The sequence below is a fragment of the Nicotiana sylvestris genome, chromosome 12 (assembly GCF_000393655.2).
Source record: "Nicotiana sylvestris chromosome 12, ASM39365v2, whole genome shotgun sequence".
In the NCBI taxonomy this organism is placed as follows: Eukaryota; Viridiplantae; Streptophyta; class Magnoliopsida; order Solanales; family Solanaceae; genus Nicotiana; species Nicotiana sylvestris.
Genome location: NC_091068.1, coordinates 109,011,538 through 109,023,497, shown reverse-complemented (window position 1 = coordinate 109,023,497; position 11,960 = coordinate 109,011,538). Strand labels below are relative to the sequence as shown.

Here is an 11,960-nt window from a genome sequence, read left to right as displayed (position 1 = left end):
GCAAGTGATCTAGAAGATCACATGACATAACACTTCATAAAATCTCATGAGAGATTCAGGTACCTGAATATATGAATTAAGAGATCTCTATGTTATGTCTTTATGAAAAATATATTAGAACCGATATAAAATATTCGTCGATGACATATATGATAGCGCCAAGTATAGATGAGGATCTTAAGTTTGTCGAATACAAACACAAAAAATATTGGCCAAACGAAAGAGATACAATTCGAACAAAATTGGTTTCATACGAAAGACATATAGTTTTGGACTGCAGTTTAAACACTTGAAAGTATAAAGTCAATGGTGTGTACAATCATTTTTATCTATCTTATATCTAGCATGACATAAAAACTTGGTATGCATCTAAAGTCCATTCATATGGCTTCTATGACTTAACTTATATCACAATCCTTGAAGGATTTAAATTGTTTAAAGCATATAGAATTCTTGGTCATGAAGTACTACATCCTAAGTGTAATTTGTGCACATTTGTATCTTGCTATAACTATAAGCATGATAATGTGATAGCGAGGATTTTCAAGGTGCAACATATTGATTGGAATTAATATGGCTGATTTATTTCACCAAATCTCTACCGACGTCAACCTTCAAGAAGCTAATGCACAAGACTAGGATGTGAAGACTCAAAGATGTGAATTGATGCTCTCATCAGGGGAGTTAATACACGTTGTACTTTTTTTCCCTTACAAGGTTTTGTCCCACTGGGTTTTTCTTGCAAGGTTTTTAATGAGGCAACTAAAAGACGTATTGTTAGATATGTGTACTCTTTTTCCTTCGCTAGAATTTTTTCCCACTGGATTTTACTTTAGTTAAGGTTTTAACGAGGCACATTATCCATTGAATAGACATTCAAGGGGGAGTGTTATAAATAGAATTTTATTTAAGATGAATGTCTATATTTTAGAGTTTGTTACTTGGTGGCTAAGTCATTTTTCTCCTATAAATAGAAGAGTTCTATTCCATTGTAATTAATCCCAAAACCAATAAGAATTCTCTCTCTTTCTTTGCACTATTCTTTTTCATTGTTTTATAACATTGTACATATTTTTGATAGCGTTTGAGTATTTATTACTGAAATTTGTTTGACTTATGAGACAAAAGGAAAAAACTATTATCAACTGTTATAGAAGTCAATTTGACACAGAAAAAAAAAAAAACTATTATCAACTGTTATAGAAGTCAATTTGACACAAAAAATGATAAACGTCAGGAGCAAAGTACTTCACTTGAAGAGATGAGTCTCAATCAAAATTCAAGGAGGTTTAAAGTGTATATGAGCCATACTTTGAGGGGTTATATATAATTTTTCCTTTCTTTCAATTTCAAAATTGTAAAAAAGCTCCGAGGTCGCGAGGGTTTAGCAAAAATGGAAACTGCAAAAGACACCGTACACCACGACGTCGTTTTAGAGGCCGACGGCGACGACGATACGCCGGCGCTAAGCTCTCACGCACTAGAAGCACTTAAAGAGTTCCTCGCGGAACAGAACGGAGCACTAGCGGAAGCTTCGTCAGCTGCGGCGGTGGAGCAACAGGCGGAGGATGACGTGGCGCTTGTGACGGAGGATTGGCGGCTCAGCCAGTTCTGGTACGACCGCGAAACAGCTGAAACTGTCGCCGCTGAAGTCCTCGCTCTTTGCCGGTCGATTGATTCGCCGGCGGTTGCTTGCATTGCTTGCCCCACGCTTTACGCTTACCTCAAGGTAAGGTATTTCAAGCTTTATTATTTCAATTCTACTCTTACAGCGCAAAATATCTTGCTTATAGTTTTTTTCACAGTAAGTAAAACCGATAAAGCACAGTAAATAATCTAAGAATATTGTTAATTTCATCTTTGATAAGAAAATTAGCTTATGGAAAATTTCCTAAAAATGAGAAGAATAATTCATGGCCCTGGGGCTTTATTCAATAACAAAGGTAGTCAGCGGCTGGGCCATGAATTTTAACAAGTTTCTAACGAAGTTGATTTGATTAAACCTGCTTCCTTGGCTGTGGCGGGCTGTGGCTCCGCCGCTGAAGGCAGTACAGCGCAATGTGTGGTAGGCGCAAGTCACAAGCTTGAATCCTGCTATCTGGCGTTTAGATAGAGAAGGTAGAGGGCAGGCTAATTGCTGGAAACAACGATTATTCTGTTATAAAAAGAAAAAGAATAGTACTTGAAATTCTGATTGGGGAACGTTGTTCGTTTATTTAGCAGGGCTTACAATTAGTTGATGATTGAGTGTATTTTAGTTGTCAAACTTATATAATTTATAACTATTTGTCATTTATGTTTAGACAGTAAAACAAGTTACTAGTACTTTTTTGTTCTCTCAAAAAAGCTATTAAAATGAAATCATTTTGTCCTTGTAAAGATGATCAAAAAATTAGTTGTTGAAATAGAACCACTAATATATGCTTGTTTGATTGAATGAAGGACAAAGATGGGAATTTAATAAGATTTAAGACATATGAGCTGGATTTTCATTGCAAGAAAAATATGTTAGCGGGAATAAACTTGAGAAAAAGTGATTGTTCATTACTAATATATATAGCATTAGAGATATCTTGAAGAACAGGGGCAGTTTATTAACATTTTTTTTGATAAGGTAAATTGTATTAATCAAAAGGGAGAGAACTCCTGAAAGTATACCAAAAATTAGAGAATTTATATCGGAACATGATTTTCTGCAAAAGACGCCCAATCTTCTATACAAATAGGGGTTATATGAGTGCACCAAAACGCGATCAAAGATAAAAGATTATTCTTAAGATGTGAAAAAGGAGACTTAATCCCCTTAAAAGCTCTCATATTTCTCTCCCCCCAAACTATCCACATGAAAGCTAACGGGGCGAACTTCCACGCCTTTTGCTTTCTTCTTCTACGAAAACTGGCCTAACTATATAACATTTCCTTTACAATGCTTGACATCACCCATTGAACACCAAAAAGGTTCAGGATCGCCCTCCACAAAGCCGAGGACACAGGGCAATGCAACAAAAGATGATTAACTTCTTCCTCTGAGCTTTTACACATATAACACCAACTAACAAGTGTAATTCCTCTCTTTCGCAGATTATCAGAAGTTAAAATCACTCCCCTCGCCGCTAGCTATGCAAAAAAGCACACCTTCGTGGGCGCCTTAGGAATCCAGATCGAGGAGCATGGAAAAGAGGCCTTCTCTCTCACCAACATACTCTGGTAAAAGGACTTTACGGTGAACAGACCATCGCCACGCAAACCCCATTTCCAAGAATCACAAGATGGCCGGGGCCTGTCTTGCCCATATAGCAGTGTCAATAAATCTTGGAGCTCCGCAATCTCCCAATCTTGCATGTTCCTTCTAAGTGAGAGGTCCCATACTATCCCTTTCATGCTCCTTACGAATCTGTTGGACCATCAATTCCTTCTGATTTGAAACTCTGAAGACGTGGGGGAAGGAGACCCTCAGAGTATCCTCTCCACCCGACCTACGATTCCAGAAGCTGATTCTCCTTCCATCTCCCACCCTGTGAGAGATCTTGCCACTGAAGGATTCCCAATTCTTCATGATGCTCCTCAACATGCCACACCCGAAAGGTGTTGTGATTGCCTTGGTCCTCCAACCCCCTCCTGTGGAATCGTACTTTTCTACTATGACCTCCCTCCATAGAGCATGCTCTTCTACCCCGAATCTCCACCGGCATTTCCCCAACTAAGCTCTGTTGAATACCCTAAGATCTTTTACTCCAAGTCCACTCCACTTCTTTGGGGAAGTGACTGTCTGCCACTTCACTAGATGATACTTTCTAGTTCCATCCCAAAGAAAATTCCTTTGAAGCCGCTCTAGTTTTTCTGTGATGCTCACAGGAGCTTGCAACAAGGACAAGTAATAGGTGGGCATACTCGATAAAGTGCTTTTAATGAGCACTTTCTTTCCACCTTTTGACAAGTACCATTTCTGTCAACCTGCTAATCTTTTTTCAACCCTTTCGATCATTGGATTCCAAACCGTAGTATCCTTATGCGAAGCGTCCAATGAGAGAAAGTAGTGGGAAGGGAGCCCACCTTACATCTGAGAACATAAGACAAAGCATCAATGTTAGCAACCTCACCCACCGGGAAAATCTCACACTTGCCGAGGTTGATTTTGAGACTTGATACTATCTGAAACCACTGCAGGACCTGCTTCAGGTAGGTCAACTGATCCATATCGGGATCACAGAAAACCAGGGTGTCATTCGCAAAAAGCAAATGAGAGACTCTTCAGGCACTGGGCATCCCGATCGGAGATGAGAATCCTCTCAAGAAGCCTCCGCCCGCTGCACGATCCATCATTTTACTCAAAGCATCCATCACTAGAATGAATAGCATGGGGATAGGGGGTCTCCTTGCCTGAGACCCCTGGAGCTGCCAAAGAAACCACACGGGCTACCATTAACCAGGACAGAGAATCTGACTGCGGAAATGCAGAACTTGATCCATCCCCTCCATCTTGCCCCAAACCCCATCCACATCATAATGAAATCAAGGAACTCCCAATTGACATGGTCAAAAGCCTTCTCAAGGTCCAAGTTGCATAGTAAGCCGGGATCTCTATTTTTCCTTCTGGAGTCTACAAGTTCATTTGCCACCAAAGCGGCATCCAGGATCTGCCTACCTTCCACAAACGCATTCTGGGAGGACAAACAGACACGTCAAGATCCTTTTTGAGTCTGTTGGAAAGCACTTTAGAAATAATCTTGTAAATGCTCCCCACGAGACTAATAGGCCTGTAGTCACTGATACAAGATACACCTTCTTTCTTAGGCACAATAGTAATAAAAGAAGCATTGATACTTCTCTCGAAAAGACCATTCACATGGAAGTATTCAATGGCTTCCATCAACTCCCCCTTAATGGTGTCCCAACAGAGCTGGAAGAAGGCCAAGGAGAAACCATCAGGGCCGGGGGCCTTATCACCAGCACAACTCGACACAACCTCGTGCTCGAAAGCCATTCTAGCCACTCACTATCTCCCTCCCCTATGTGATTGAACTCTATTCCCCCCAAAGTCGGCCTCCAACTAATTTTCTCTTTGTATAAGTTCTCATAAAACCCCACTATCGCCCCTTTTACCTCCCCCTCAATCCTCACCCCATCCACAACTAAGGACTTTATGAAGTTTCTCTTTCGATTTGCAACCGCCACCTCGTGAAAAAATTTGGTATTCGAATCCCCCTCTTTTAACCATAGCGCCCTCGATTTTTGCCGCCAACTAGTCTCCTGAGCTATTGCTAACTTGACTATTTCCCTCTTAACCTCCCCCAATCTCTCTTTCTCAAATTCATCTAACTCCCCGCCCCTTTCCCTCTCTTTAGATCCCCCAATTCATGCATAAGCTCCCTCATTTTAACCTCTAACCTCCCAAAAACCTTCTTATTCCACCTAATAATATCTCCCTTGAGCAATTTAAGTTTCTTCGAAAGACGGAATGAAGGTGTCCCTAATACCCCGTAGCTTGTCCACCATTCTTTCACCTTGTCACCAAATCCCGGCACCTTCAACCACATGTTCTCGAATCAGAAGGGAGCACGGATTTTGGGAGAAGAAGACAAAATTTCAACAGGAGGAAAAGACATGAATGGGTTAGTGATGCGGGCTGGAAAGGCAGAATAGGCCGGTCATCTTCTAACTATCCTAGGGCCATGCAAGGTTTCAGCAAATATAGGCTTGGGCCTCCTCACATGAGCCCAACAACTTTTCCCAATTCTATTTAGAATTGATCCTTAGGGGCCCAGATTATTTCAAGCTTCATCTGATAAGGCTCTTAAGCATATGGGAGCAGTCGTTCTTCCTCCTTCGGCCAATGGTGCTACACACAGTGACATTTCTGCTCCGAGCTCTAGTGACTTGCGCCCCTCTTCGATGGCCGCTGCTTCAGGGGCGACACCGGCTATAGATGGTGTTGTTATTCCACGCCCTCCCGCCTCTGATGGACCCAGCTCCATCGCCCCCTCATCTGCTCCTAGGCTTAGTTGTGTTGAGGCTACACTTCAAGCTTCTTCTTCTTCTTCTTCTGGGAAGATTGTTGAGCATGCCCTATCTGATGTTAGTGTCGGACCAGTATTTCCAGTTAAGATGCCACCAAGGGTTCCATGCTCTCCCCCTTCCTGCTACCCTACTGGTGTTTCTGGTCACTCTTATAGCAGCGAGGTGCAAATTTCAGAGATTGATACCCCTCAAGGAAAGGGTGAGATCCTTTCGGCACCTAAAGTTCCTACTGCTAGCAATGCTATGGTCTTGTATTCCTTCGGTAGGGGCAAGGAAAGGGTACATATAGAAGACACCTGTCCAATTTCGTCACGGATTGGAGGAGGGGATATGTCTTTCTGGATGGAGGATAAACTATTAAACTTTGGAAAGTTTCTAGGTGTTTCTTTTGAAGGGAAGGAAGATAGGGTGTTAGAACTGTTGAAGGAGATTGAGCAACAATCTTGTTATGAGGGTGCAGGGAGGGAGTTGGGTCAAGGTGTTAAGCAAAATAATTTAGGGGATGTAGTGGTGTACCAGAGAAAGGGCCGGGTGTGTGACAGGGAGAAAGGGAGCTCGGTTAGAGGGGGTGGGGAGAAGGGGGGGGGGATATTGTTTCTTATAGAAGTTAAGATTCTTTCATGGAATGTGAGGGGGATGAATGACCCAAACAAAAGGGCCATCATCAAAGTGGGAGTTAGAGAGTTGGGTGTTAATCTAGTTTGCTTTCAGGAGACAAAATGGAAGTTTTGTCGGATGTGATTGTGAGGAGTGTCTGGGGAGGTAGTTGGGTAAAATATGACTGGGTTCCGGCAGCGGGAAGTGCTGGGGATATTCTTCTAATATGGGATGATAGAAGCTTGGAGGTAAATGACATTAAGAAGGGAGTTTTTTCCTTAGCAGCTCTTGTCAAAGATAGAGTGAGTGGGGGTGGAGTGGGGATTTTGGGGAGTGTACGGACCGGTAGGAGAAGGGTCCAGAGTGTTTTTCTGGGAGGAACTGGCCAATATGATGGGGGAATGGGATATTCCTTGGGTGCTAGAGGGAGACTTCAACACTATTAGATTCTCGGAGGAGAGATTAGGGTGTAGTATGATTTTGAGGGCCATGGAGGAGTTTTCTGGCTTCATCAATGATCACTTTCTCATTGATCTTCCTCTGTCAGGGGAAAGGTTTACTTGGACCAGGGCGGAGGATTCCAACTCAAGGTCTAGACTTGATAGATTTCTGATATCGCCCTCCTGGGATGAGCTGGTACCGAACGTGTTGCAGATTCCTTTACCTAGGCTGACTGCAATTTATTAACATTTTGTAGCATCAGAGCTAGTTATTATAGATGGGGGTGCTTTGTTTGCTAATTTCTCGTCCAGAAGAGGAGTCATGTTATATATATAGATGCACTATGTGTTGTATCTTCTATCCTCTTGATTTGGATTTGTGCATATGCTTATTGAGTTGAGCCCAGTTCCAAAAGCAATTTGTTTGGTTTTAAAAACCAAACAAGGTTTTAAGTCATTTCACAACCCAGTGTTGTCAATTGTCCTAAGCCCTGAAGCGAGGCTCAAAATATGTTGAGCGCGTCGCCTCGCTTTACGGGCACTTCAATGTCGCATCAAGGCTCTAAGGCATATTTTTCCTTGCCAATGAATGTAATCCCGAAAAAGGTGACACTAAACAATTGATATTTCACTTTATCGTAATTCTTTTTCAATTTTTTTGCCCATATATTTGTTATTCATGCTTATAATTATTGGTTTTGGACTACATATACATATTTTTACTTTTTCTTCAATTTGCGTCTTTTTTCTATTAAAGCCCACTTCTATTAAAGCCCACGCTTTATTTGCACTTTGCGCTTAAAGCCCCAACGGACTTAGAGCTTTTTTGCGCTTTATGCCTTTGATAACACTCAACCATGAGGAGTTGGCATGCGAAGAACCCAAGGATTTGGCCTAGTGGTCAATTAAGTGGGTTGAGAACCATGAGGTCTCAGGTTCAAATCCCAAAGGAGGTAAAAAATAGTACTTCCTCCGTTTCATATTAATGAGGTAGTTTGACTCGGCACGGAGTTTAAGAAAAAAGAAGAAGACTTTTGAATCTTGTGGTTTTAAAAGCTTAAGGGGTAAAAAGTTTGTGGGGCCATGACAATTGTGTGGCTATAAAAGCTTCTCATTAAGAATAAATGGGTAAAATGAAAAAGTTTAAAGTTGAATTATTTTCAAATTTAGAAATGTGTCATTTGTTTTGGAACAGACTAAAAAGGATAGTACCTCATTTAATATGAAACGGAGGGCGTAGGTGATTTCTTGCCATTTGTCCAAGCCTTGGTGGACAGAGTTACCTGGTATTTGTTGCTGCTGGGAGGTAGTAGGTATCCCGTGGAAATACCATGGTTATTAAAAAAAAGGAGTTAGCATGCAAAAGCAATAACCACATGAGAAAAGGAATTCTTTTCAAAAACTTGCATCTAAATCTTCTGCCTTATCAAAAAAAAAAAAATCTGTGTACATTCATCTATATTTCCTTGGTTTTCTATGTGTATATCTATGTCATCTTCATATGTGTATGTAAATTATTTGCATGCACAATTGTGGATTATATAAGAAATTTATAATCTGTGTCATATTGTTTCAAGCATGTCATTGCACTAGTAGAAGTGCTTGGGAAGCAATTACTGACGTTCTTCTTACATTTGCCTGTTATCTGATCTTTAGTTCTTCATGGTGAACTGATATATTTTCCAACTTCTAATGCTTTGTTTTATTACTCGGTTTCAGAAAATTGACCCTAATGTACCAGCACAACTCTTAGAGTATGACAAACGGTTTGAACAGCATGGAAGCGAGTTCACATTCTACGACTACAACCAACCAGAAGATCTTCCTTCATCATTGAAGCGCTCATATCCAATAATTGTTGCAGATCCTCCTTACCTGGTGAGAGCTGATATGTGCTGTATACTGAAGTGGTTCTATGATTATTAAAGAGTATCTTTTTTTGTACTATATTTCATTTTTACTTGTGACTAATTTGATTTCTGAAATTCCCTTGTATAGTTAAGAGATATCTATAAATAAATTGTCTTTCTTATATTCAGAATTTTGCCTATAGTCGAAGATCATCCATTGCTTAGTTATGGGTTTCTCACCTTTGGATGGTATGGTATATGAAAAAATTGCATAGTTTGCATGAAAGTATCCCAAATTTTGACTGTTCCATAGTCTGGCATGCAAGTTTTTAGTGAATCTTATTCTTGCCCTTTTCTTTTCTTCTCTAAATTTGGTCATCTTAATGTCAAATGTTACTTTCTCTTCTATCAGAAAATTCACCTATTAACCTCATGCTTCTTTTCAGTTTCTACTGGTCTCCATTACTGAGAGAATTCTATGCTGCCTTGATTGTTCGTTTTTCTGATTTGTTATTCTTCGGGCAACAGGCATTAATATCTAGTTGGAAAATGCTCATAAATATTATTTATCAAAAATAATTGCTCATGCCTCACAAACACTATTTTTATCTTTACCTCTTTCTTCTGCCTTTTTATTTTATTTCCATTGTCTTTACCTTCTATTAATCTGCATTTCCAAGGTCAGCATGGGTTACCTCTAAGCCTCAAGATAAGCATGGTTTACCTCTCTAAAAATGCAAGGATCCTGCTTTAAAAAACCTGAAGATAGGCTTGCCTGAAACTGACCTCTAGAGCATCTTCAGCTATATTAGAAGGCTGTTTTGTAACCTAGAAAAGAATAGATACTTCTCGTTCAATTAACCTCTTTTATCTCTGTTAGAAAACTTACAGCTTTTATGCACTGTTGTGATTCTGAAGATGAATTAATTCCATTATTGACGTTACTTGTCTTGTGCAAGTTTAACATTTGTACGATGATTCATTCACCTCTGTTCTTTTATTTTTCAGAGTGGGGAATTCTATGAAAGTGAATTATTCACATCATTGTCATTACCTCTGTGCAAGTTTGACATTTACGCGATGGTTTATTCAATACCCTTTTTTTAAAATTTTCAGAGTCGGGAATGCTTAGAGAAAGTCGCTCAAACAATTTCTTTTCTCATGAGACCAGGACCACCTTACTTGCTTTTACTCACAGGTACATACTGAATTTTAAGGTGTTTTGGGACCTGGCCTCCCATCGTTCGTCTTGTTATAGGTCATTGAATCTAGTTATTTTTTTCTTAAGGATCATTAAACATTGAATGTAGTTATTTCTGCCTGTTTTCATTCTTCATGGTTGTCATGAAGCTGCTTACTAATTTTAATAGTAGCAAATATTACAACAACAACAACAACAAACCCAATGCAATTCCACAAGTTGGGTCTGGGGATGGTAGAGTGTACGCTGATCTTACCCCTACCTTTTATGGAGGTTAGTAGCAAATATAACGTTTGATTAAAAAGTCGAAACCATCAAATGGTTTAGAGACAAGGTTTATCGACTTTCATCTGTCTCCAAACCAAAAAGAGGAAGAAATTTTTTTAGAAGAAAAGCGAGTGAGAATGCTACTGAAGTAAAGCAAAGAGAGAAAAAAAGGGAGAAAGTGAAGAAGGATATCCTGTCTTGAAGATAACCAGTGTATGCCTTGAATGTTCTTAACCTCTCTTTCTTTTTTTCTTTTTCTTGGACATGCAGGTGAAGTGCAAATGGATAGGGCTACAGAGCTCTTGGGTTTACGTCCATGCGTTTTTAGGCCACATCACTCGAGCAAACTAGGCAATGAGTTTCGACTATTTACAAACTATGACCCAGGGACGAGGCTCGGTGGCTGGGAGCAGGCGTAACAAACGCTTGTTCAATCAGAAATCCTCTTCACCAATAACGTTGTAGGTTGACATTGGTTCGTGAGAGAAGCTTTTTAGAACATATTTCAAGCTAGCTACACATCCTTTCATGAAATATTGTTTCTAGACATTCTTCAGTTACCTAAACATACCTCAAAGAACAAAAATATTAGAAATAATTATATAGCTGTATTCTGGTTTCACGTTCAGTTACTACTTGTTTCTTTCTATTGAGGACTATTTAAGGTGCTCGAGAACCCATTATCCATACAACTTGTCAAATTTTGTCAGCATTTTACCTTCAGTTCTGCCATATCCATCTTTACCTAGTATTCATTTATATGTTTTTCCATGGATTGTACCTTGTTATCTCTAAGTTTTAGTTTCATCGGTGGTTATTCAAGGTAAGGTTTGTAACACAAAAGTCACTTTTTTTCGTTAAAATAGCACGGTTTAGTCAGTTTTCAGACTGGTCATTCAAAAATAGCCAGCGTTTGCCAAGTCATTGAAAAATAACCACTAATTTGCTGCAACAGAGACCGATCCAGCATAATATGAACTTCCAGCATATTATGCGGGATCGGTATACTTTGCTGGCTCCAGTATAATATACTAGAGACTGGAGCACCGGTGCTCCAAACTCCAGTATATTATATTGGAACTCCAGTATATTAGACTGGAGTTCCAGTATAATATACTGGAACTTCAGTATATTATGCTGGAGTATTTTTTCGTATTTTGAATAGTGTTTTCGTTTAGATTTATCTTTACCTGAAAAGTGGCTAAATTTCGATTACTTTTAAAACTGTGGCTATTTTTGAATGACCATGTTACGTCCCGCAGTTTTACGTCGATGTTATGCTATGAAATAATATCTTACAATAATGTTACCCTCTGCAGTATTACATTACGATGATGTTACGCTTCACAGTATTAAATTACGATGATGTTGCACCCTGTAGTATTGTACGTTGAATTGGTCATAAGGTAATTGACATCAGTCCAAGTAAAAGATTATTTGGAGATTATAAGGATTATGCTATTTTACAAGTGATGAATAAATTCGTGAAGGTGAAAGGGGAAGCAAGTCAAATAAAATGAATTTTCATCCATGTTTGGCATGTGGGGTAAAATACGGGTCGAGCATTAATACCCGATATTTATGAAC

At 39.6% G+C, this 11,960-nt stretch overlaps 1 protein-coding gene across 1 annotated transcript; it reads left to right on the top strand.

Annotated features, from left to right (window-relative positions):
• The first annotated feature begins 1,333 nt into the window (after positions 1-1,333).
• Positions 1,334-11,001, top strand: LOC104218408 (uncharacterized). Its single transcript, XM_009768895.2, has 4 exons — positions 1,334-1,729; positions 8,775-8,933; positions 10,022-10,103; positions 10,644-11,001. The coding sequence occupies exons 1-4, from the start codon at positions 1,394-1,396 to the stop codon at positions 10,790-10,792; spliced, it is 726 nt and encodes a 241-aa protein (XP_009767197.1). The 5' UTR covers positions 1,334-1,393; the 3' UTR covers positions 10,793-11,001.
• The last annotated feature ends 959 nt before the right edge of the window (positions 11,002-11,960 follow it).

Bases quoted from the DNA above. Each gene is read 5' to 3' on its own strand.
- LOC104218408 (XM_009768895.2), top strand. From the start codon at position 1,394: ATGGAAACTGCAAAAGACACCGTACACCACGACGTCGTTTTAGAGGCC. The intron at 1,730-8,774 runs GTAAGGTATTTC...ACTCGGTTTCAG, and splicing joins CGCTTTACGCTTACCTCAAG to AAAATTGACCCTAATGTACC. The intron at 10,104-10,643 runs GTACATACTGAA...TTGGACATGCAG, and splicing joins TTACTTGCTTTTACTCACAG to GTGAAGTGCAAATGGATAGG.